The sequence below is a fragment of the Macaca nemestrina genome, chromosome 9 (assembly GCF_043159975.1).
Source record: "Macaca nemestrina isolate mMacNem1 chromosome 9, mMacNem.hap1, whole genome shotgun sequence".
NCBI classification, from domain to species: Eukaryota; Metazoa; Chordata; class Mammalia; order Primates; family Cercopithecidae; genus Macaca; species Macaca nemestrina.
The window spans coordinates 50,349,137-50,376,146 of record NC_092133.1 but is presented as its reverse complement, the minus strand read 5'-3'; the positions used below and the strand labels follow the sequence as shown (position 1 = coordinate 50,376,146).

Genomic DNA, 27,010 nt, shown 5'->3' with positions numbered 1-27,010 from the left:
TAGTCTTGGAGTGCTCTGTGTCATTCACTTCTTCATCAGGGCACTCCTGCCCTTGGTGTTTATATATAATATCCTTATAGATGGGAAAAGGGATAGAATAGGTTGTTTTTATTCACTATATTATTTGAACTCTAAATTATTCATATGTATTAACCATGATCCAATAATTTTTAGCCTATACTGAAGTATTTTTTTCAAAGTAGGATCCAGCAAATAACTGCAGCAGAATCACATTGGGTATGTATTAAACTTACGTATTTCTGAACCCTACCTCAGATATTCTGAATGAAAATCTCAGATGATGGAAGTGGAATATCTGCATTTTTAGTTAGCTCTTCAGGGGATTCTAAGGTACACTAAAGGCAAAGAATCATTGCCTAATTGGTCGTGTTTTTCCTCATGGCTATCATTTATTGAGTAATTGTTCACTAGATATCAGCTAATATCCCCATAACTGAAATTTATGCTAAGGTATATAGATAACAATAACAGAACATCCAAACACATGCTTATAAAACACAGACATGCTTTATATGCTTATACAACAGAGATACCCTTATATGCTTATATAACATAGACATTTATTGTAGTTATTATTAGTGGAAGTGTAATAAAATTTCTGGAATTATGTGGCTCAGTGTTTGGCTTGACAGTTCAATTATATCACCAGGGACTTAGGTTCCTTCCATCTTTATACTTGTCTCTTCTCTGAAATGTGGTTATTTTCCCAATGCCTTATCAGCTGGGAGCTAGTTGTATACCATGGCCATTAAGAGTCACAACTGCATTTCAAGTCTGAATGCAGCAGGCAGAAAGGTTAGCAAAACTAGATTTTCTTTTATGTTTATTGATCCTTTCTCCTTTTATCTGGGAAGATACTCTCTTTAGAGTTCTCTCCCACCCATCTCCTTCCAGACTTGTATCACCTGAGTCAGCATGATAGGAAGGAAAGTTGAGGAAGTCCATATGTGTCAAAGGGGAATGCAGTATTCACTTCTGAATTATACTATGTATAGTCATATCCTGAGACTGGACACACAGATGACCTGAAAACATTTTTCTTTTCTTAGTAAGAAGAATGGGAGTACCACTCGAGAAAAAAGCTAGAAGGGAAGATCAGAAAAAGTCCCATATTAAGTGACAAGCTTACGCTTTTGAAATAACAGTTAAGAAATGAGCTATAAAAATATAAAAAATATGGAGAAATCTTGAATGCATATTTATAAGCAAAATAAACCATTAAGAAAAGGCTGCATACTGGATGATTCCAATATATAATATTCTGGTAAAAACAAAGCTAGGGAAATGGTGTAAAGATCAGTGGATGTCAGGGATATGGTGGTAAAGGCAGGTTAAAAGGGATTAATAGAAGGATCACAAAATATTTTCATGTCAGTAAAAATACTCTGGATGATACCACAAAGTTGGATAGATATCATTATACATTTGTCCATCCCCCTAGAATGTACGGCACCAAGAGTGATCTTTAAAGTAAAGGATGAACTTCAGTGATTATTATCATTCAATGTAGATTCATCAATTGTAGCCAATGTACAACTTTGATTAGGGCTGTTGTTAAGTGGGGAGGATGTGCATGTGTGAAGACATTGGTGTATATACCTTCCTCTCAATTTTTCTATAAACCTAAAACTGTTCTAAAAAAATAATAGCCTTTTCTTTTTTAAAGCATCTAGACTCTGAAACCGTCCTGTGCCTTTAATGACTCCTAAGCATTGTAATCTTGCTCATATAGCAGAACAGAGAGATAGCGGGGGAGGCTAAAAGGAAAATAACCTCAATTAGCTGTTCTGAAGAAGCTAATATGAAAAAATGTGTCATGAACTTGTCATTTTCTTGCCTTTCTTAGAGATATATCACCTGACACAGAATGTGTATGCGTATAGATAGATACCTAAATAAATATACATTTAGGGCTATTTAGCTAGAAATATGTAGATAGACATGTAGATCTAATTTTTGAAGCTAAGTTTATAAGCTTTTATTTACATTTCTGCAGATTTTAAAAATAATTTATTATTGTATATATTATAATTATATATTATATGTTATATGTGTTATGTGTGTGTCTGTATGTGTGTATATATATTTTAATGTCATGTGGCATAGACCAGAGTGAAAACTGTGGATATGGGAAAAAGCAAAATGTATTAGGGAGGGCCACTCAGACTTCCTTAAAAACACAGAAAATTCCTTTTTCTGTTTAACTGAAGATGTGAAGAAAAGGGACAATATCTTTTTTATAAAGTCATATTGCTATGGAAGCTATTTGTAAGCTGGCTTTTTAAATTATGCAATTAAAAATAGGTATTTTTTTTAATAGAAATGCAAAGTGAAATATTCTGAATTGGTATCTAGTTTTAAAATATTTGTAAAGACATCTGGAACAATTTCTATCCAGCATGATCCACTAGTCATCACTGAGGGAGTGACGAGTTTTTAGCACTTCAGGGATAAAATTATAAAACAGAAGTACATATGTGAATCATCAAAAGGAAGGAATAGCATTAGGAAGAGTTGAATGAACATTTGAATTTAAATGCAATAACAGTTTTTGTTATAAACTTAAGTCATACAGTACAAAATGAAATGTTAAATATAGAAGGTTATAACATTTTAAGTGTTTTTAAAAGTTTTAAGAACAAATAATTTTAATAGCTACATAATGTAAGATAATAATAATGGATCACCATTGATTTAACTATACTCTGTTTTTGTTTGTTTGTTCATTTGTTTTTGGCACCAAATTGATATTTACCCTCATGATGCTCATGAGAGGCAGTGAGTGTAGTGAATTATGTCACCCGAGTTCAAATCTCAGTTCAGCCATTTACTAGCTGTGTGATTCATAGCATATTTTGTATGTTAATTTCCTAACCAGTAAAATGGGTATATTAATAAAACATACCACATTGTTCTGGTTACAATTATCAAGTTAGCAAACAAAAAAGTACTTAGACTAATGCTTGAAATATATTGAGATGTTATTACAGTATTACATAAATCACTAAAATAACTGTACTTTACTGTTTAAAAATCAGTAATTAAAAATGGAATTGCTATGAGAAAATTATATGTATGTATATATATGTGTATAGGTATTTGTACATATATATATATTCACATACTTTTTAATCTTAGTAGATAATGCTATATTATTTTTCAAAGTGTTGTGACACATCACATTTCCACAAATGATAAAGAAGGATGCTCATTTCTACTACATTTTAAATCTGTAATTTAAAACCGTGAGTTGTTGGAGATGGAAAGTCAGCTGAGACTTGCTTGAAGGCCAATTGTGGGTTTCTCTTCCAAGCTCTGAGTTCAGTGATCTCACATTTGCAGCCATGGTGGGAGCATTTACAGTATGAAAAGTGCCAGTGCTACAAATCAGGGCTGCTTATCTGATAGCTGGTTGTTAATCATTAACTGTTTTGTATATACCAATAGTAACATAAGTCTAACATATCTTTGTATACGATAATGATATCCATATATTTAAAATGTCTCTCCATTTTTTTAACATTTATCTTGTTTGTTTATTTATTTATTTATTTATTTTGAGACAGAGTCTTGCTCTGTCACCCAGGCTGAAGTACAGTGGTACAATCTCAGCTCACTGCAACCTCCATCTCTGGGATTTAAGTGATTCTCATGCCTCAGCCTCCCAGCTAGCTGGGATCACAAGCATACCACCACACCTGGATATTTTTGAGGGGTGGGGAGGAGAGTATTGCTATGTCACCCAGGCTAGAGTGCACTGGCATGATCTCGGCTTACTGCAACCTCAGCCTCCCATGTTCAAGCTATCCTTGTGCCTCAGCCTCCTGAGTAGCTGGGATTACAGATGGACGCCACCACACCCAGCTAATTTTTGGATGTTAGTAGAGACAGGGTTTCAGCATGTTGGTCGGGCTGGTCTCAAACTTATGTCCTCAAGCAGTTCACCCGTCTCAGCCTCCCAAACTATTGGGATTACAGGCGTGAGCCACTGCACCTGGCAGCAATTTTTTATATTGTATTGGTGGTATTCACAATGTAAGCCGTGTACATTAAACACCAATATATTATCTTGAAGTCATAAGGAGAGTTCAAATATGAGCAATCAATTTTGACTTTAAAGTATATGGTCTCTAAAAGAATAATTACAGGTATCATGACAAATTATTGAACATTACTCAGCTTTGACCTGGTTTTGCTTATGGTAAAAATATTTGATTTCTGAAGAGAATCCTTCAAATTACATGCAGTTTGGAGGTTTCTTTATATCCATGTTTACATATTATGATTCGTAATTAAGGTAATTGAGTTTTGACTGACCCATTTTAGAAAACCCTGTCACATCTTTTTTGAGAATATTTGCAATATTGTCGCCCATGCTGTTGACTTCAAATATATATACATAATGAAGTAAGGATTAATTCCAGACAAAAATTTTGGGGGGTGGATCTAGAAAAAAAATAGAGAGATGAAAGATCAATGGGTTTTCTTTTTGTTGAAATTTACTACATATTACTATAAACCTCAACTTTGATATGTTACCCTAATTCATATAGAATCAAAATAATCTCTTTACATATCATTTTTCTTCAAAGCAAACTCTCTTTCATATTATTGTTATAATGAGTTAAATATTAAGAACACTTTGGTAATCAAAATTTCTTAATTACCAGAAAGAAAAAGTTTATATTTAATTAATTATTTTATAATTTATTTATTTATTTTGAGATGGGGTTTTGCTCTGTCACCCAGGCTAGAGTGCAGTGGGGCGATCTTGGCTCACTGCAACCTTTGCCTCCCGTGTTCGTGATTCTCCTAACTCAGCCTCCCAAGTAGTTGGGATTACAGGCACGTGCCACGTCCAGCTAATTTTTTTTGTATTTTTAGTAGAAATGGGGTTTCACTCTGCTGGCCAGGGTGGTCTGAAACTCTTGACAACTTAAAGTGATCAGCCCACCTTGGCCTCCTGAAGTGCTGGGATTACAGGCATGAGCCACTGAGCCTGGCCTGTATTTAAGTTAGAATCATGGCAAGAATGATTTATAATTTCTAAATTATTTTATGAATAGCAAGGGTGTTGTATATTTCTCAAATGGCAAAATCTAGAGAAGGGTTGCCAGCTATCTTTCCTCACAAGATATAATTCCTAAAATTATAGTATTACTATTTCTTTATTAGCTCAAATTTTATCTTTATGGACAGAAATATTCAAAGAGAATGTGTAAGCATTGCAAACATATGTGCTTGTATATGTAAAATTCATTTTCTCTATTTTATATTGCAACCTTGTAAATAACTTTTCAGAAATAACCCCTACCCTGACCTTCCCTCACATCTGCTTCCTACTGATGTATGGAGTTAGTGTTAATTGTAACCCCATTGTTTTAACTCTGCAAGTTTCTTGGGCATTTTCTGAGGAGTGAGAATGAAATAGGAGGATAGCAGGTGATGGTTTATGGGAACTAATACTTATTGAGTGTTTGACTACTAAAGATACATAAGCATTTGGGGCTATAAATGATGATACAATTCTGTCTACTGGTTTGCATAAAAAATAAGAAATATTAGGCAAATATCTCAAACAAAAAAATGTTTTCAAGAGAACAGAATACCCAACTTCCTCTGGTTAATGTTCATAGAAGCATTATTTTTTTCCTCAACTTTTAAGCACAGGGAGTACATATGCAGGTTTGTTACATGGGTGTATTGCACTCAGGTAGTCAGCATAGTATTCAATGGGTAGTGTTTTGACCCATTCTCTCTCTTTGCCCCAGTAGTTCATGGTCTATGGTTCCCAGGTTTATTTCCCTGGGGACTCAGTGTTTAGCTCCCATTGAAAACTGACATTATGTAGTATTTGTTTTTCTGTTCCTGCATTAATTCACTTAGGATTATGGCCTCCAACTTCATCCATGTTGCTTCAAAGGACATCATTTCATTCTTTTCTATGACTGTGTAGTATTCCATGGTGCAAATGCACCACAGTTTCTTTATCCAATCCACTACTGATGGGCACCTAGGTTGCTTCCGTGTTTTTTTGCTATTGTGAGTAGCATGGCAATTAACGTAGACATGCGCGTGTCTTTTTGGTAGAATGCACTTTGTGTATAGACCCAGTAATGGGGTTGGTGGGTTGAATGGTAGCTTGATTTTAAATTCTTTGAGAAATCTTCAAACTGCTTTCCACAGTGGCTGAAATAATTTACATGACCACCAACAGCATATAACCATTTCCTTTTCTCTGCAGCCCTACCAGTATGTGTAATTTTTTGACTTTTTAATAATAGCCATTCTAACTGGTATGAGATGATATCTCATTATGGTTTTGATTTGCATTTCCCTGATGATAAATGCTGATGAACATGTTTTAATGTTTGTTGGCTGCATGTATGTCTTCTTTTGAGAAGTGTCTGTTCATGTCACTTGCCCCTATTTTAATGGTACTATTTGTTTTTTGCTTGTTGAGTTGTTTGAGTTCCTTATAGATTCTAAATATTAGACTTTTGTCAGATGTATAGTTTGCATGCCTTTTCTCTCATTCTTTCCATTTTCTGTTTACTGCATTGATAGTTTGTTTTAGTGTGCAGAAGCTCTTTAGGTGCCACTTGTCAGTTTTTGTCTTTGTTGCAGTTGCTTTTCAGGATATCATCATTATGAAATCCTTGCTAAAGCCAATGTCAAGAGGAGTATTTAATAGGTTTTCTTCTAGGTTTTTTTGTACCTTGAGGCATTACATTTAAACCTTTAATTCATCTTGAGTCAATTTTTGTATGTCTGGTAGAATTCAGCTGTGCGTCTGTCCGGTCCAGGGCCTTTTTTGGTTGGTGAGTTTTTTATTACTAAGTTAATATCACAGCTTAATATTCGTCTGTTCAGGGTTTCAGTAGCTTTCTTTTTCAATCTTGGAACATTATATGTTTCCAGAAATATATCAGTTTTCTCTAGATTTTCTAGCTTGAGGTTGGGGAGGCACAATTCTGTTCGGAGTAGTGGTTGAACTTGTTTAACATTTTAAAAGATATTCTTGCTTGCCAACTAGAATCACAGTTTCCTAACTTAATGTAATATTCCATAATTTTTAAATGATTAAAGTTAAAATATATTCTTATTTTTTAAAAAGGAAATGAAGAGAAATGCAGATGAAAATGGGAAAAGGAAGAAAGGAGATCTTTTTTGTGGATTTTAATATCTATTAGTCACATAACATAAATGAAAACACATAATTAAATTATGTGAAATGTTTATAGAAATAGTTATTTTTTATTTTTTTACCACTCAAAATTTAGAATGTTATTTCATTTACTCAGAAAAGCCTTGAAAAGTAGTATATTACTATAGAGATCAAAAGTGTAGGGTTTTTTCGTTGTTTTTGTTTCTGTTTTGATTTTTATCTCAATTGCTGAAGGATTGTCTTTTAAATAGATATTGTAAGAACAAATCTGATTCCAAATTGGGAGAAGAACATCATGAATTAGCATTACCATTATGAACTCACAAGTTATGAGCGAGCATGAGACGTATTTTTATATATTTTCCTATGTGATATGTGTTGGTGATAAACTGTGGGAGAATTCCCACGTGTGGAAACTGTTGGTAGATTTTGTTGCTGCATCTCTGGTCACAATAGTTTTGCCAGGATTATTTTTATTTCTCATTTGAAAATACAAATTTTGGAGCTCAACACTTTGTAAGCAATATCTTTCCCCAATATGAGATAAAACTCCAATTATGTATTTTGGTATATACTTCCTGTAAATACACTATCTTTAACACACCAGTATCTATTCTATGGACTAGTAACAATAACCCAAAGAAGCAGATAATAGTGAGAGATCTGATGCTGACAGACTGAAAGAAAACGTAAGGTAAAAATAATTCAAATTTGTTTATTATAGTGATTTGGTGATGACATATAAAGAAGAAGGCTGAGTGACATGGAAGGGTAGAAATACTGCCTCTGGCATTTATATGCATGCATGTGTATATATGCATATACATGTGTGTCTATATATGTGTTCTACATTCATATATCACATACAATATTATATTTAATATTTATTATCTATTTACTATTTTTATAAATTAAATTTAGATTAATTCAATCTTTTAAAACTTCATCATAAGCAATCATTATTTTAAATGATGGGTTAAAGCCAGGCACATACCTATAGTCCTAGCTACTCAGGAGGCTGAGGTAAGAGGATTACTTGAGCCCAGGAGATTGAAGTCAATATAGGCAATGTAGCGAGATTCTCATTTCTAAAATAAATATATAAATAGATATTTTATAAATAAAAAAATTTTCAAAAATTATCTCCAATGCCATAAGTAAATTTACAAATACATATTAAATGTCATTTTATTAACTTATTTATGTTGTTGAGATAAAAATGTCAAACATAAAATCATTAAAACAAAACAAAAGTTTACCAACCCTATTAAAGAAGCTTTCAGTTTTCATATATATATATATATATATATATATATATATATATAGAAACTAAAAGAGTTGTTTTAGTTCATAAACTTTAATATAACTTTAAGGGAAATGTGGAAGATGAGATTACTTAATAATTTAAAACACTGGATGATACAACACAAAGGGAAATATATGTGAAAATATAACCTACTAATCTTTATGAAGTCACATTATCTTAATATTAGTAATTTTCAGTATTAAATTACTCTCTTAATAATGGACTGAGGAAATATGTCCTCATCATTTTTTAAGACTGTCAGAAGCAGGGTATTGGAGTCTGCCCCTTGGAAGCTACTCAGGATATGCCGACTGAACAAATCATTACATCATTTATCTATTAATTCATATATTGTAGTTATAGCTATAACCCAATTAAATAAAAGATCAGTATTTAAAAAGTGGCAAGTTTGATGAGCTAGTTGCATTTTTCTAAAATTTAAAATATACACGTACATTTATTTTGAATTAAGGTTTTTCTACATGTTCAAAATTCATTCATCTTAAGAATAATTTAGAAAGTTCATTTGTGAACCATCAAAATTATCTCACATGCCACATGTTGCTCCTACTCTACTTTTCAACTGGCCTAGAGGTTGATATACGTATGGGAGTGCACATCGACAGTTCCTGAAACAGCTAAAGAAGAAGGTGTACATATTTAACATAATGAGAGGGAGGAGACTTCTAAGGGAAGAAAAACTAGGTTTCTAGGAGAACAAAGGGGAGATTAAAATAGCTTGTAATCATGTTTATGTAGGTAAGAATAGACTTCCTTGTTTTTTCTTCATTTTCATAAACTTTCTTGGGAGAGGGAATTCATGGCAGCCACACTCCCACAAGTATCTGCTTTTAGTGCCATAAAAGAAGTTCAGAAAAGACTCCTTTCTCTTTGTTCAATCTCAAATGTCTTTAGTTTTAAATAATCTTTATAGTGCCTCTAGGGATCTGAGTGAGTCCCAAAACTTTGAAAATTTAAACATTTTGTGTTTTTTTAACTATAATTTTGTCACAGTCTATCTTATACTGTATCAAAATATCAAAGAATCCTGGAACCACAAAGTTATTGCATTCTAGACAAGGTTGTACTTAAAAAATTCCACCAGTAGAAATGTGTGCTTCCTAAAACTTTACCCTCAAGCATTGCTTTACAACTTTTTTTGAGCAACCAGATTGGGAATGAGTTTAACTGAAATGTACTATTAACCAAGCTTAAGAAGAGGGATTTTTTTTTTTAATTGGAAAGCAAATATTAATGTCTGGGAACTGTTACAAAGGAAGACATTTTATGAACAAACTAAAATAAAATACAGGTCTGTTAGTATAATTACTTTTAAAAAGTATTTAACATAAATAAGCAAAATAAGATTAGCCATTTTAAAGTGAACAATTCAATGGCGTTTGGTACACTCACAGTATTGTACAACCACCGCCTCTATCCAGTTCCTAAACATTTTAATCACTCCAAAAAGAGCTGGCACCACTCATGCAGTTGCTTCCCATATACCCTCACCAGCTCCCTGTAGCCACCAATTTGTTTACTGCTTCCAGATATTGCATATAAATGGATCATATAATATGTGACCTTATATTTTGTCTGGCTTCTTTATTTCAAAATATGATGTTTTCAAGTCTCATTCATGTTGTTGTATATATCAGGACTTCATTTCCTTTTATGCTTGAATCATATGCCATTGTATGTACATGCCATCATCTGTTTATCCATTTCTTCATTGATAAATACATGGGCTTTTGCCGGCTTTTGTCTGTTGTGAATAGTGCTACATGAACATGCATGCAAGCATACTTTTCAATGTTGTACAAAATAGAATTCAAAAAGACAGAAAAGCATAATAGTTCTTCAAAATAATAACCGAATACTATGAAAGTAAAAACATTTCCAGATTCTGTCATAATGAATGATGCTACCACCACCACCCTCAACAATGGATGTTCTGGATGGAAATGACTTAGGTCCAATATTATTTTCTTCTGTCCTATGATAAACGTTCTTCAGATAAATAGAAACAATTTGCATTTCTAATACAATTACTACCCATTATTTAAGTGTGTGCTATCCATCGTGATTTCTTTCTAAAGAAATGGAAAGGGAAACAAGAAAGAGTAACGTTATAGTAGAGAAAACTGACTAGATACGGCCTCAGCCAGGTTCAAGTTAACAACAGTGATAAGTCATATTAATAATATACTATTGATAAATGTGTCAAAAATAGCACTTGACTTGTGGTTTTCCTACATAAATCATGTAAGTCCAGTTGAATCTTGAGGAAAACACCAGATAAACACCCATTAAGGGACATTCTGCAAAAATATCTGGTACTCAAAATTGTTAACATCATCAAAAACAAAAGTCAGAGAACTTGTCACAGCCAAAATGAGCTTAAGTAACCATTATGACTGAATGTAAACTGGTATCCTGATTGGGATCCTGAAACAGAAAACTGACATTAAGTAAAAACTAGGGAAATCTGAAGACATTTTGGATTTTAATTAGTAACAATGCAACATTGCACTAGACAAAGTTAAATGATAAGGAAGACTGTATTCACAGCTATTGCAATAGAGAAGACCAGAATACAGACTAGATCTGAACTGAACTCCAATAGAAAGAATGGCTAGAGAGAAGTTAAATGCTCCAGTGGACTTGGGTGTAGGGGGATTCACAGATCAGGTGTGTTTACTAATTGACGTTCCCAAAGGAAAATAAACTTCCTTGAATTTTCATGACAAAAAGTAGTTTTAGAAATTGGAACAAGTCTCCAAAGGAAGTCAAGCTCCTACCCTGCCACAGAAACTGGGAAATAGGGGCTTCTTCCTTGACTATTACATTTCAAAGAGATGGCCCCCAGGTCGTGAAAAACATGGGTCTTTAGAACTGGCAAGAAGCTTATAAAAGATTCACATCTCAGAGGCACAGAGAAAGAATTTACAATTACAAGATTTCTAAAGTAAATGCTCTAATAAGATGGCAGTGACCTTTATGGTTAGACTGTCTAGTAATGTGAACTGTTAGGTAAAGGCCTAACATATAAAAGCTTAACTACTGTAACATACTGTCAACAAAGTCGCTTTGAAGACATTTGGATCTCAGTTTACATCCTAGCTTCACCGCTTAAAACTGTTGGTTTAAGCAAGTTAATTTATCAATCTTTTTTTAATGAAAACTAAGTCTGCATTATGCCTAATTTCTTTTTTGTTGTTGTTTTTTGAGACTGAGTCTCACTCTGTCGCCCAGGCTGGAGTGCAGTGGCGTGATCTTGGCTCACTGCAACCTCTGCTTCCCAAGTTCAAACTATTCTCCTGCCTCACCCTCTCGAATAGCTTGGACTCCAGGCGCCCACCACCGCACCCAGATTTTTGTATTTTTAGTAGAAACGGGGTTCACCATGTTGGCCAGGCTGGTATCAAACTCCTGACCTCAAGTGATCCACTCACCTTGGCCTCCCAATGTGCTGGGATTACAGGTGTGGGCCACTGCTCCTGGCCATTGTGCCTAATTTCTATAAACTACCTGTTGTTTGTTTTTCTCTCTAACAGGACCGTGCCCAAAATCTGAACGAGAGGCGAACCACCACCACCACTCTCACAGTGGATGTTCTGGATGGAGATGACTTAGGTCCAATGTTTCTTCCTTGTGTCCTTGTGCCAAACACTCGTGATTGCCGTCCACTCACTTATCAAGCTGCCATACCTGAGTTGAGAACTCCGGTAAATATGCTCTTATCTTTCTCCCTTCATTTGCATGTTTTAAAACCCAATGGGATCATGTTCAAGTATTTTGCAGACATATAATTTATAATAGCAAAACTCACTATATGCACATTTAAAAATATTTATGTCCAAAACTATTTTCAGGGAGTATGCATACATTTTTAAACACAAAGAGTAATTATATAATTTACAAGGTAGAAAGTATGTTATGAAACAACAGTCCAACATGGTTATTTTATTTTTATTTTTTACCAATAAATCACCAAGGAGTTCACTAGCCATTCTGAAAAACTCCAAATAACCACTGCAGCATTTTCTTAAATTCATGTTTAAACATGCAGTACTAAGTCACAGGACACACAGGTCAATAGGATACACATTTGGCCCAGTAGAATTCTGAAATGTTATTGGAGATTATGTTTGGCTATTTGAAGGTAGGAGCTAACAAATACTGAATACAAATACTTACCTCTTAAAGTAAAGATACAGAAAGGTGAAGCATGAATACATATTTTCTACGCTTAATCCTATATTTTTGATAAATGCTAATGGAGCTATACACTTCTGCCGGTTTGGATTTCACACCTTGGACCTCCCTAGATGATTGATGTACATACCTAAGAATAAGAATTTTAAGGCAAATGGATATCCTGTTGGGGCAAAAATATCAATTTCTCCCCTAAAAGGTGTATTTGTGTGTGTGTGTGTGTGTGTGTGTATACACGTATTCTGTTTTAAAAAATTCAATGGTCTAGGATTTAACCATCTAACTAATATTTTTGCTGTTTCCCTGGAAAGCAGTCAGCTCTCCGGGTTCCCAAAATGGCTCAAAGTGTTAGAATTTGTTGGAAGCTATTTGACTTTTTTTCCTCAAAGCACCTGAGAACTGCAGTTCTGAGGGTCCTCTATTTGAGATTTTGAGGAATAGAACAGGAATGCCTTCTAAATGTAAAGCCAAAGAGTGCTTATCCAATGTCATAATATTAATACATCTATTGGTTTTTCTCACAGTTCACTGGTCCAGTTAACTTGCATGAATAATAATAAAAAAAAAAAGCTGGAGAGAAAAAAAATAAATCTTATGTGCATTGGATAAAAAATATGTTTTCAGCCAAATGAAGTACTTTTGCAGACAAAAAAGCTAATCAGAACTTGACTAGACAAAATAGATGTAGATTCCCTAAAGTTATATGCCATTATGTTATTTTGTCGAATCCCAGCAAAAAAAAAAAAAAAAAAAAAAAAAAAAAAAAAAAAAAAAAAAAAAAAAAAACCCACCAACTATTAACAATGGTGAACATAAAAATTTTCTTTGAAAGAACTGGTAAAAGTAATGATGACAAATACAATTTGTATAAGGCTGCATGCCTACTGCCGTCTGCCCTTCGACAAAACTGACAAAAGCAATGGGAAAAAGACTTCCTATTCAGTAAATGGCACTGGGAGATCTAGCTAGCCATATGAAGATTGAAGCTGGACCCCCTTCTTACACCATACGCAAAAAGCAACTCAAGATGGATTAAAGACTTAAATGTAAAACTCCAAACTAGAAAAAACCCTGGAGGACCACCTAGGCAATACCATTCAGGACAAAGGCACAGGCAAAGATTTTGTAACAGACAGCAAAAGCAATTGCAACAAAAGCAAAAATTGACAAATGGGATCTAAGTAAACTTAAGAGCTTCTGCACAACTAAATAAACTATCAACAGAGTGAACAGACCACCTACAGAATGGGAGAAAATATTTGCAAACTATGCATCTGACAGAGGTCTAATATCCAGCATCTATGGGGAATTTAAATTTATAATAATTTAAAAAAAAACATTAGAAAGTGGTTTTTTTGGACATGAACATTTTTCAAAAGAATACATACATGTGGCCAATAAAGCAATGAAAAACAGTTAAACATCACTAATCATTAGAGAAATGCAAATCAAAACCACACTGAGAAACCATCGCACAGTCAGTCAAAATGACTATTATTAAAAAGTCAAAAAATAACAAATGCTGGCAAGGTTGCAGAGAAAAGGGAACAGTTACACACTGTTGGTGAGAGTGTAAATTAGTTCAGCCACGTGGAAAGCAGTGTGGCAATGTCTCAAAGAGCTAAAAGGAGAACTCTCATTTGACCCAGCAGTCCTTTTACTGGGAATATACCCAGAGGATTATAAATCATTCTGCCATAAAGACACATGCACATGAATGTTCACTGCAGCACTATTCACAATAGCAAAGACACGGAGTCAATCTAAATGTCCATGAATGACAGATTGGATAAAGAAAATGATGTACATATGCCACATGGAATATTATACGGCTATAAAAATAATGAGGTCATGTCTTTGCAGGAACATAGATGGAGTGGGAGGCTAATTTCCTTAGCAAACTAACACAGGAACAGAAAACCAAATACCACATATTCTCACATGTAAGTGGGAGCTGAATGATGAGAACTCATGAACAGAAGGAAGGGAACAATAGACACTGAGGTCTATCTGAGGTTGGAGGGTGGGAGGAGACAGAGGAGCAGAAAAGATGACTGTTGGGTACTGGGCTTACTCACTGGGTGACGAACTTATCTATACAACATGATATGAGTTCACCTGTGTAACAAACCTGAGTATGGACCCCTGAACCTAAAATATAACTCTTTTTTAAAAAAAGTTTCGTTTTTATTTATCTTTTAAAATATCTACAAGAGGGTGAGTTTGCTCCATGACTAATCATTGTTTGTGCATGAAATTTAAACATGTAAGGTTAAAGTATATTAGGCTGGCATTAACATTTTAAAAAATTTCTACAAGAGGGTGGGCTTGCTCTATGACTAATCATTTTTTGCACATGGAATTTAAACATGTGTAAGATTCAAGTATATTGGGCTGGTATTAAAATGTGCATTTTTTCATTCAAATATTTCTATTTGGAAAGACAATAGTGTAAAAATAATAATATGCTGAAACAGGTATTTAATACTTGATAATAATCTTTTTCAATCATCCCCATACAAATACGACACTCTGGATTGCGTGTGTGTGTGTGTGTGTGTGTGCGCGTGCGTGCACTTTCAATTAAAATCCCTTTAAATATAAAACAGGAAAAAGAAAAATATATTTTTAGTATTAATTTATGTTTCTGAGTTAATATATTTAGCTAGTGTACAGTGGGACCGCAAGAGAAGGTATATATTGAGACCACAATAATCCAATTCAATGAGTCAGTCTGATGACTGTTTACTAGTAGTTAGTTCACTGAGGAAAGTAAAGGAAGATAAAAGCTGCTGCTTGAAAAGCAGAGTGTATGAACTTAATTTTATTAAGGATCATTGAGCTTCCTTTCCTCTCCAGATTACAGACTGAACATCTCTCTCATTCCTATGCAGTTTAGTGCTAGACACCAGACTATACTTTCAATTTGGGGTAATAACATAAGTGATCATAATGTCTAGAGTTTGTATAGAATGTTCTGTTTGTAATGAACTATGCTAAGCTCTGCACAAATATTAACTGGTTGAATATGTTGAATATACACAAAAACATTTTTGGTAGACAGTTTAAGTATATAGATATAGATATAATTTAGTAAGAGTAAATAAAATTAAGATACATTTGAGTCCTGGCTCTACACACAAAAATTGATAGGGTTTTTTTTTGGTTTGTTTTGTTTTTCTGGCTCTGTCAGCCTGGGTTAAGTTGGAGATTCACTCTGTAGGTGGATGTAGTTGTTGAAAAATATTTATATCCAAAGGTATTTTCAGAGAGTATGGGCAAATTTTTGATCAGAATGCCTCACTCTCTCCCTTGTTGTACTATAATATTCATATTTTGAGTATCAGTACTCAAAGGAGAACTAGTCCAAGGATAAAACTTACCCAGTCTTCGGATGACAAACCCAATCCAATATTAAATATTACATATCCTAACATAAGGAGAGCAATGAACTAATGGTGAAGAAATTAAGTCAAGAAATTTGTTATGCTCTGAATCCTTTGTAAAGTCGTATTTGGGCAAAGAGCACGAGGGATCCGGAGGATGGTGGATTCTTGCTGGTAAAAAAGGAGGTGTTTGAAGATCAATAAATAGTTCCGTGAACAATTATTCTTGTATTTTCTTTCAAAACCATGCTTTTTGAATTAAATATTATGGAAGAAATTCCAGAATGTTCAATATTGATCCTTTTATCATTTTTAACCAATTGAGCCATTCCTTAACATACTTTGAAAAAATGAGAATTTAAGTTTTACACATTTAAGTAAATATTTATTTTTTAATTTCATGTACAAAAATATAGATATATTTACTTGTATACCTAGGCACTTGGTCAGATTATCAGTTACTGTATAACAGGCCACCAAAACTTAGTGGGTTCAAACTGCAATCATTTAATTTGCTCACTAAGCTGCAATTTTAGCAAGACTTGAGAAAACACCTTATCTTTGCTCCATGCAGCATCAGCTGTGGCACTTTAACTGAGGGCTGGGTGCCACTTTCATGATGATTAACTTAGATGGCTACCAAGCTGATTTTGGCTGTTGGCTGGTGCTCATCCAGGGCTGTAGACTAAGGCTTCATTTTCACCTCAGTTAAGCCTCTTATAGGCTGTTGGAGCTTCCTCACAGCAAGACAGTGGGTTGTCATAACAAGCTTCCCAAGAGAATTAGGCAGAAATTTTCAGTCATAACAAGCTTCCCAAGAGAATTAGGCAGAAATTTTCATAAATTAGAATTTGCAGTGTCAGATCTGCTGTGGTCAAATTTCTGCCAGTTTCAAGGGGTAGAAACATACTCCACCTCCCTATATGAGGAGTGTCCAAGTCACATTATAAGAAGAACATATGGAAAAGAAAATATTATTGTGGCAATCTTTCACAAATAAAATCACCCTTAGTACTGGCATCAGGTTTTTATGTACATTGTTATTTTGAATTCATTCTGGAACACTAGGTATAAAAACCAGAGTTAGTATTTGAGCTTCACATTCAAATTACTGTGTTTATGTCTGTACTTTTATTCTTTTTGATTTTCTCTTTTTCTATTTTCCTTTATATATTCTGCTAAAATTTCATGAAATTTCAATAAGATCTTGCTCTCCAGAGTGAGATAACTAATCATTAATGTCAGCTAAACAGGACATATTGACTCTAATTGTATACTTACTGATCCTTTCTTAAAGGAATTCTTCAAATTTTAAAAGACTTGCCACCTGTTCACCTATGTTGATGGGAAATTTTCCTTACTTTGGTGGTATTCTTTACTTGAGAAACCATTCTTAACATCATTATAGTACATGCAGGATTTCTCAGTTCAGAACATCTTTTTAAAATATAGTCTATTAATAAATTTATCTCATGAACTATGATATAATAAAAATAAAAATCTGCTTTATATTAAAATTTAAAGTCACTTGTTTAGAAATACACTGATTTTATAAATGTAGATTACATGGTTTTCCAATATAAACAACTCTCTTTGGCAAATTAATGTTTTCACAAACACTAAGATTAATATTATATTGAACACATAAATACATCTGATGTTACAAAGGTATAAAGCAATTCATAGTACTCTTCTAATTTATTATTAATTTGCTACATTTCTATAGGACCCTAATGTATGCCAAACTATGTTAATTGAGGATGCTGAGCAAGTAGGATGAAATAAATTATTGCCCAAATATATTATTATGTATTTTATTCCTAATTTCTGACTTTCTTAAAGTTACTATGTTTGTAAAGTTTAGATTTTCTGGTTTTATGAAAAAGGTCTGTAGAATTTGGAGTATAAAATCCTTGGCTTTATTTTCTAATGAAGCACAGATAAAACCATGATAAATCCTTGTGCATTTTTTCAACTGAACAGTAGCATACATTTATGTGTTGGCTTGACTGGTTGGCTGTTTTTTCTCTTTTTCAGTGTAATATATCCCTGGAGAGAAAAATGAATGATATATTGACATAGTATCTGTGTATTTACTGTGCACACCTTCCTTTAATTATTGCGCCATGTGGTTATCAGTATTTCAACATCAGTGGCTCACTAAACATAGTCATCTTTTTCTCTCCCCCTATTTAAAACTCTTGTATTGGATCCCAGTAATTTCTAGTGACAAACACCTCAACTGCAATCTTTGTCATAAAACAACTTGCTTTCATGTCAAAAACAACTTCTCTTGTTTATCTGTGGTACTCTTTCCCTCCAGGGAAGCTTTCTCAGTTATCAGAAAAGTAATGCTGATTTTCTGTCATCTACAACACTTATCATTTCTTCTTGGCCTAGCCTCACATTAAATATCTTACAGTCTGAGAACTCTGTCCTCTCTTGTTTTTTTAATGGAAGTACTGGTTTTCCTCATTCCCTCGTTGGCCTTGGATTTCACCTCTTATATCTTAGATGGCTTTTATTTATTTTGAAATTTATTTTAAAATTATGATTAAATTTTAAAGATTTACAAGGCTTCTCTCTTTTGTAATTCTTTTTTTCTTCATTATTGTTTTTATTACGATTGAGTTGAGCAAACCTCTATAGAGTTCTATTTTTCCTCAAATAGGGATTATGTATTTGTTGTAGATAAGTCTTCTAACTTGAAATCTGTCTTGAGTTCCAAGTTTGCATTTCTCATCTTTTTCTGGATATTTTAACTGTGTTTCCAGCAGATGCCTCATTATTCTTTCTATTCAATTCTAATGCATCTGTACTTGCTAGGTACTGTTACTCCTGGGGTCATTATTGATTTGAACTTAGACTTCCATTCCAAACTCAATCAATCTCCAAAGACATTTTCTACATTACCTATACACTGTTACTCAAATCTGTTTGACACCTGTCTATTTACACTGTCAAAACATCTATTTAAAGACATTCTCTAAACTTGGTATACAGCCTCCAGTGTCTCACTCCTCTAACGACCATCACAATAAAGCCAAAGTTGTTTTTGTTTTTGTTTTTGATACAATTCTGATCTGATTTTTTGATGTTTAAAAAGGTTCAGTGTTTTTCATCATACACCAAATGAATTCCACGGCTTTTATCATATCATTCAAAGTAACTTTATATCTGACCACTTTCCAGTCCCATGTCTTTTAACACACATAGTACAACTTGTCTAGGCACACAGAACATCACATATGACCCTGAACTTCTCTGAGAATTACCCTACTTTCTCTCTGTTTCATATGTTAAGCACATATTTGTTATTCAAGTTTCACATCAGTTAACCTAAAATGATAGACCCTCAAAACTAATAGTTTCTCTTTGTGACCCCATTTATTCCTACTATAAATATTAAACTCTTCATTACAATGTGTTCATTTACTATGAATGTTTTTCTTTCACTACACTATGAGTTCTTTAAACTTCTCTTGTCATTATATCCTAACTTGAAACCCATTGGCTTCACATAGTAGATATACAGTATTTTTTTTTTTCTTTTTTTGAGATGGAATCTCGCTTTGTCACCAAGGCTGGAGTGCAGTGCACGATCTTGGCTCACTGCAACCTACACCTCCCGTTTTCAAGCGATTCTCCTGTCTCAGCCTCCCAAGTAGCTGAGACTACCAACATGTGCCACCCACACCCGGCTAATTTTTGTATTTTTTCAGTTGAGACGGGGTTTCACCATGTTGGTCAGGCTGGTCTCAAACTCCTGACCTCAGGTGATCTACCCGCTTGGGCCTCCCAAAGTGCTGGGATTATAGGCCTGAGCCACCGTGCCCAGCCCGATACTTTTTGCATATTTTGAAATGAATTAACTCACCAAATTTTCAAAAAATGTTTATTATGTAATAAATCATTGAATACAAATCTGAGTAATCATGGCTCTTGCCCTCTCAGTCTCAATTAAAGTATATTTGCTGTAAAGGTGCATATGTGAAGGGTGTGTGTGTGTGTGTATATATATATACACACACACATATACACATGTGTTTATATATATATATACACACACACATACACACATGCGTTTATATATATATACACATACACATGTGTGTGTATATATATACACATATTCATGTGTGTATATATATATACACACACACATATACGTTTGTGTGTATAATTACTTATTGTAATTGTACATTATCCAAATATCTTATTTATTTTATACAGTCTAGATCAAGTAATCAAATATCCCATTTGCTATAGAAAGTCCCATATTATAATTCTTGTCCCAGCATATTGTTAATAATGTCTCCTTTTCTTTTTAATAGTGTTCTAAATATTAAAGTATATCCTCACTGAATCCCTTGGCCAATCATTTTCAAAATTTTTTCTATGGATATCTTTTGGGGTCAGCAAAGTGATGAATGAAGAGGGAAACAACTGATAACTCCCAAACTGCCCACAACCTTTTAATGCAAAGATTGTTTGTCAAAATATTTTGAAGAGACAAATGATAAATAATACATCCAGAGTCAACATATGATGTCTCTGCCATTTTTTTCTTCCCATCAACAATCGAACACAAACACAAACTAAACTTCAGCAAGTATTGTCCTGAATGTGAACTTGTATTGTGATTCTAAAAGTGGTGTGTGACATGGGGCCCTGTCTGGGGGTCGGGGAATAGCGGAGGGATAGCATTAGGAGAAATACCTAATGTAGATGATGGGTTGATGGGTGCAGCAAACTACCATGGCACGTGTATACCTATGTTACAAATCGGCACGTTCTGCACATGTATCCCAGAAATGAAAGTAAAATTTTTAAAAAGTCATGTGTGAAGTTATATGAAAGCAAAGGAATCTTTGGTTCTTTTCATCATTGGTCAAAATGTATTTGAACAGGTTCAACTATATTCAACTGTAATATACCATAGCACCAATTACAGATAATGTGAAGACATTGAAGTTTTTAGTGGAATAAATAAATAAGAAACAATAGATATGAAATAACTATTAAGTGGGCAAAAAAGAACCAATCGAAAGGAGGAACTGAGTTTGTTAGTTTAGTTGAATGAAGAAAGTCACTATTCTGCTGAATAACAAGTTTGAAGCCTAACACTTCTTGTTAAGGAGTTTGTTCAAAGTATTACTTTAGCCTTTGAGCTATTTTTTTCTACGAAACACACATGAAAGACGTCAAGTCCTTAAGCTTGTACCTGATGTTTATAAGTTTTCTTACACATTTATTCTGAAACTCTGTGATGGCTTACTCAATTATGAGGGAAAATTTGCAAAGATGTTTACCATCACAATGTAAGATAGTTTGTAAGTACTCAGAGTCTGAATTTAAATCCTGTGTGATGTTGGGAATGTTGCTTAATATCTCCAAAACTCAGTTTGAACTTGTCATCTACAAAATGAAGGTAATAGTAGCTCAGATATGTGGTTTTCATGAGTACTATAAAAGAAGATTTATGAAGCATGCTTAACTAGTTACCAGCAAATAATAAGAGTTTAACAATATTTGCTATTGTTACTATTATTATTGGCAATAGAAATTTTGTCTGGCTTGGTGTTTACTCAGAGATACATGGGAAGAAGTAGCTAATTCAAATTAGTTATTAAAACTCTAACTTATCTTTAATTGAAATTCTAGCTTTAAAACTGAGTTGTATGTAGATAGTACCTAATTTATTCTTATTGCACTATTTCTAATTAATTCAGTATTATTTTGGATCTTTAAAAGAATGCAATCTATTTATTCAAAAGAACAGTCGAGGTATCTTTTTAAATAAACAGAGTTGGCATTGTCACTACTTGTGCTGAATTAATTATGCAGTGTATTATGACTTTGGGGAGAGGGAGCAGCAGATGTCAAATGCCACAAGGTGATACTGCAAGCCAAAATATATCAATGAATCAAATTTTAAATGTCAGCAAGTATCTTGCTCCCTTTGCTTCTTTTTTTAAATAAATATAGAAACAATAGATTATAGTAATGTTTTCAAAATTGTCCCACAGAGCCTCCTGTTGGGCTCCGGTGGTTCACGGTTTGCACTGTAGGTAAAGATAGGACTTCTTTGCCCTATAAAATCGGCAATTCTGCTGTTTTTCCACACACTAAGGTAGAAAGTTTTTCAGGATTTACTTTAATTATAAAATAATTGGCTGCTAATTATAAAGTGTACAGAAACATTTTAAAAGATTAGACATATAATGAAAATCAGAAATCCTCAATCCTCAAAGCCCAGTCCCCAGGATAACCATTATTAATTTGATGAATGTCTTTCCAAATACCTGGAGCCTGACTGAAACAATTACATATATATACACATATATTTAATTTCAAACAAGCCAAATGACTCTGGCCTACATAAATGTAAAGTGTTAGAAGATTCACTGTGGCCTCACAGAATCTACTGGTAACTTTTTTAAGGAATTAAGAGCTGAAGGTGGAGAACAAAAGCCATACCTATATGTTTTAGGGGTTGGAGATAGATCATGTGATTTGGCATGACTATACAGAAACAGGATGTAATTCTTTGTCTTTCTAACCCAATGCAAATTTGAGAGAGAGAGAGCAACTGATTGACCTAGCTTGAATCACATGCTTGCCCTTTGACCACAGGGAATGGAGCCTGGGATAGTTAATTTTATGCATTAACTTGGCTAAGACATGGTAGCCAGATATTTGTCAAATATATCTAGATATTGATGTGAAGGTATGCTTTTAGGTGATGTTAACATTAAATCACTAGACCTTGGATCTATGATATCGGTTGGCTGCATCCAGTCAGTTGAAGGCTTTAAGTAAAAAGACTGACCTCCCTGAAAAATCTGAGGATTCTGGCAAACTATTTTTGGACACAAACTATGACAATTCTTCCCTATGTCTCCAGCCTGCTGGCCTATCCTACAGATTTTGAACTTGCCCGGCACTACAATCACATGAGCCAGTTTCTTAAATCATCTCTCTCTCTCAGAAACACACACGTATACATATATACGCACACATTTTATTGGTTCTGTTTCTTTGGAAGATACCAACCGATACAGGGCCCCTGATGAATGTGTGCCTAATAGAAAAGGTAATTCATTTAAACACAGAGATATTGTTAAAGGGAAATGGATGCTAGGCAGCTGAAAAGTCAAATATTTAAAGCAAATATATAATCAAACCATCAAACTTTTTTTTTTTTTCCTGGAGTCTTACTATGGTTGTCTACCAGGTTTGCCTGAAATCTGGTCAGAATGGTATTGAAAAATAGACATTAGATCACATCTCTTCCATGCTTCAGTGCTATGATAGCTTCTTACTAAGTAGTCATATCTAAGTGTCTTCTTTTACCATGACCTGTAAGGTCCTACACAGTCTAATCTCACTTGCCTCATCCCATCCTCTTCCACTACCTCTCTTCCTTCTGCTTCCTGGTCTTCTTTTTGTCCTTTATCATTCCATATTATTTGGCTGAGGGGAAATGTCTTTGTGTGCCATTTTATTTTCCAGAATATTCTCTTGTGATATTTTCCTGTGGCTGGCTCCTTCAGTTATTTAGATTTCAGCTCAAATGTTACCTCCTTAAAAAAGGCTTCCCTAATAACACAGTCTGTAATAGGTTCCCTCAAGAATTAGATGATACTTGACTTTGTTTTCTTGAGATTAGTTTACTATGTGGAAATTTCCTGCATATTCATTTAATTAATATTTGTCTACTTCCTTCAAAATATGAAAGCATCTGAAAACAGAGACTTTCCCTGTATCATTTGCTATCTTATCACAAACTGTTAGGATGATGCCTCAAATATAAAATGCTCAATTAATATGTACTTATATGGAATACATTAAAACTTCCCTATCAATGCATATGTATTTTACTTTTTATAATAGCTGCATAGAATGACTTTGTATAAATGTACCTTAATTTATTTGCCTGTTTTATATTTTGGGATTCTGTGCACAGTATTATTTTTTTTTTTAAAGTGCTTCACTGTTTAAAAAAAATACCTAGATAAAATATATTCCTCTCTAAGGAGATATATTTCTCTCTGATGTGTTCTTTTGTTAGCAAAACTAAATGTATGTTACATATTCCTTATTTCAGTTCTTTTTGATTAAAACAAAAAATGAAGGACATGCTAATGCATTTTAGTAGTTTTAACTGTTGGGGCTGATGTGTGGCTAAAAGATGGTTTTGAATTCAGTGAGGTCACCAGAAAAGAAATTATGTATGTAACACTTTAAAAAGTTATAAATATGGCTGTGGGATTGTTCACAAGCAGTTTTGCAGCTTTCCTTTATGAAGCCATATTGTATGTAATGGGCTTTATGATTAATATTTTTTTCTGAAAGAATATTACTACTCAACTATAATAGCTCTAAACCAACTTGATTTGTAGGTAGCCTAATAGTGATTTCCTTGAATTTCACTTCGTTCACTAACATCTTCTGCAAATATGTACGAAAAAAAGTGAAATAAATAGACTATGGACACAGCAATGGATTTACCTACTTCCCAAGTGATATTAGTTCATGATGCTTTCAAGACCTTTAAAAGAAATCTTATATATAAGCCACTGACATCTCCTCTCCCTGTTTCTACTTTTGCTCCCTATTGCTTATTTTTCACACAGCAATCAGGGTAATTTTTTGAAAGCACAAATCAATTCAAGTTACTCTCTTGCTTAAAATATTCCAGTGATTTCCAACTGTGGTAAGAATAAAATTCTCAAAGTACACATGATTCAATTCCTGCCTATCTGCTGATCTGCTGCCAGGACTTTTTTCCTATCCATTGGATCTTCTAAGTTTGTTCTCATGCCCAAGTTTTTGCTATTCATTTTGTGTAAAACTCTTTTATCAGGCCTTGCATTGATTGGTACACTCTCATCAATCAATACCAGGTTTCAGGAAACAATATAACTTCCCAAATTTCCTGACAACCCTTCCTAATGTAGATTTGCTTTAAACAACAACAAAGTCATAGAGATTAATAAGAAAGTTTAATTTGTTTTTGTTGGTATATAGAGGCGAATACAATTTATAGTAGCTCTGTTTTCAGTGTGATTTTCTTGAAACTTGCAGCTGGCTTGTGCCAATGTTAATGATTTAAGGGAAAGTAATGATATAGGTGAGTAAATAATATACAAGACAGCTGGCTCATTTTAATAAAATTGAAAAAACCTTACCATGTCAAGATAATCAAAGAATAAATATTATTGGTATGATAAATATTTATACTGGTAAGTCAAAGAGTTGTAATAAACATTCAAAAAACTCTAAATTCCTAATCACTAAAACATGGGCAGAAAATTTATCTGAAGACATATGACATGAAGCAGCACTTGTTTTTTAAAATAATTACTTTTAAGGTGACACTGTCACACGGGAGAACAAAAGGAGAAATGTAGAATAGTTTAAGTATATCTCTGTCAAGAAGCATATCTTTAATATGATTTGAGGGTTATATAAAAGGGTTTGCATTTATCAGCCTTGCATGCATGCATTGGGTTCAAAATTACTTAAAACCGTGCTTTTACTCAGAATGCTTATTTGTCAGTCTGGTTGCTTTGGTATGAAATGTCAGAAATTAAGGACTTCTTGGATTGTATACTTAGGTTATAAATATTTCCTGTGTTGAGAAGCAATTTTATACCACACAGTGTTTACAGAGCATACACCTGATTGATAACACACATTTGGTCCCTAAAAATTACATTATCTTGTACACATTGCAGAGTATCTTACTTATAATACATGCATGATATGACTTTCAGCTGCATTACTCTAGATTTTGAGTTCTAATTATTGTCACTATTATATAGCAATACATTTCCACATATTAACATCTTCAGAGAAACGTGTGTGTGCATATATATATATATATATACACATATATATATGGAATATGGAATTGTTTCCATTTGAAACAATGTTAATTGTGATAATTGAGGAACCGTCTCAGGATATATAAACTCATTTTTTTGCGATATTTTTGGTTCATAGAATTATATATGCAGTTTTCTTTTAAAAAAATGCATACAGAGATTAAGAATAGAGTGACAGCAGTAATTTAACCTTGTCAGCAATTCTCTGAGTGATAATTGGCCTTGTAATCTATTGCCCCATCTGCTAGGTGGTGGAAGTTCCTCTCAGTCAAGAACTGTACCAATTCTTAAAGCCAGTCCCTTCTGAAGACTTATACTAACAGTGGAAATTGCACATGGAAGTGACTCATTATTCAATAAAGTTTCCTATTTTTCTTATTATCCAGATGGAATTGAACTAAGTTTTGTAAACGAAGTGGGGAGGTATCACTTTTTAAATTTTTAATATGTGTGCGTGTGTACGTATTTATGGGGTACATGAGACACTTTGATACAGGCTTGTAAAGCATAATAATCACATCATGATAAGAGGCCTTTGTATTTTCACTTTGAAAAGTAGACTGAATGCATTTGGAAATAAAGTTGTAAAATTTCTCAAATGGAAAGGCCTGAGGTCAAAGGAGGAGTGACCTACTAGGGTACCTACTATGTGTTAGGTAAAATATATAAACTATCTGATCACAACCGAGTAAACATTTGCTTTAGTCTGATTGACTGCCATAAAAAATACCACAAACTAGGGATTTATCAAAACTAAAAATTTATTTCTGACAGTTCTGGAGGTTGGCATTCTAAGATAAAGGTACCAGTAGATTCGATGTCTGATGAGGTCCTGCTTTCAGCTCACAGTTAGTGGTGTCCTCATATAGTGAAATGTGCGACGGGTCTCTCTTACACCTTTCATTTATTAAGGGGACTATTGTTAACACCCTTCATGACCTAATCAATTCCCAACCTTCTAATACCACCATCTTGAGGGTTAGGATTTCAACATATGTATTTTGGGGAAACACAAACA

General features: G+C 33.7%; 1 protein-coding gene across 11 annotated transcripts in view; it reads left to right on the top strand.

Moving 5' to 3' along the window:
• Positions 1-27,010, top strand: part of LOC105496640 (protocadherin related 15) — a 1,825,405-nt gene that overhangs the window by 1,316,007 nt on the left and 482,388 nt on the right. For all 11 annotated transcript variants that reach the window (XM_071069550.1, XM_071069551.1, XM_024797557.2 and 8 more), the window contains one exon: positions 12,053-12,223. In XM_071069550.1, the coding sequence (XP_070925651.1) occupies positions 12,053-12,223 (171 nt within the window). The remainder of the gene's footprint in view (positions 1-12,052; positions 12,224-27,010) is intronic.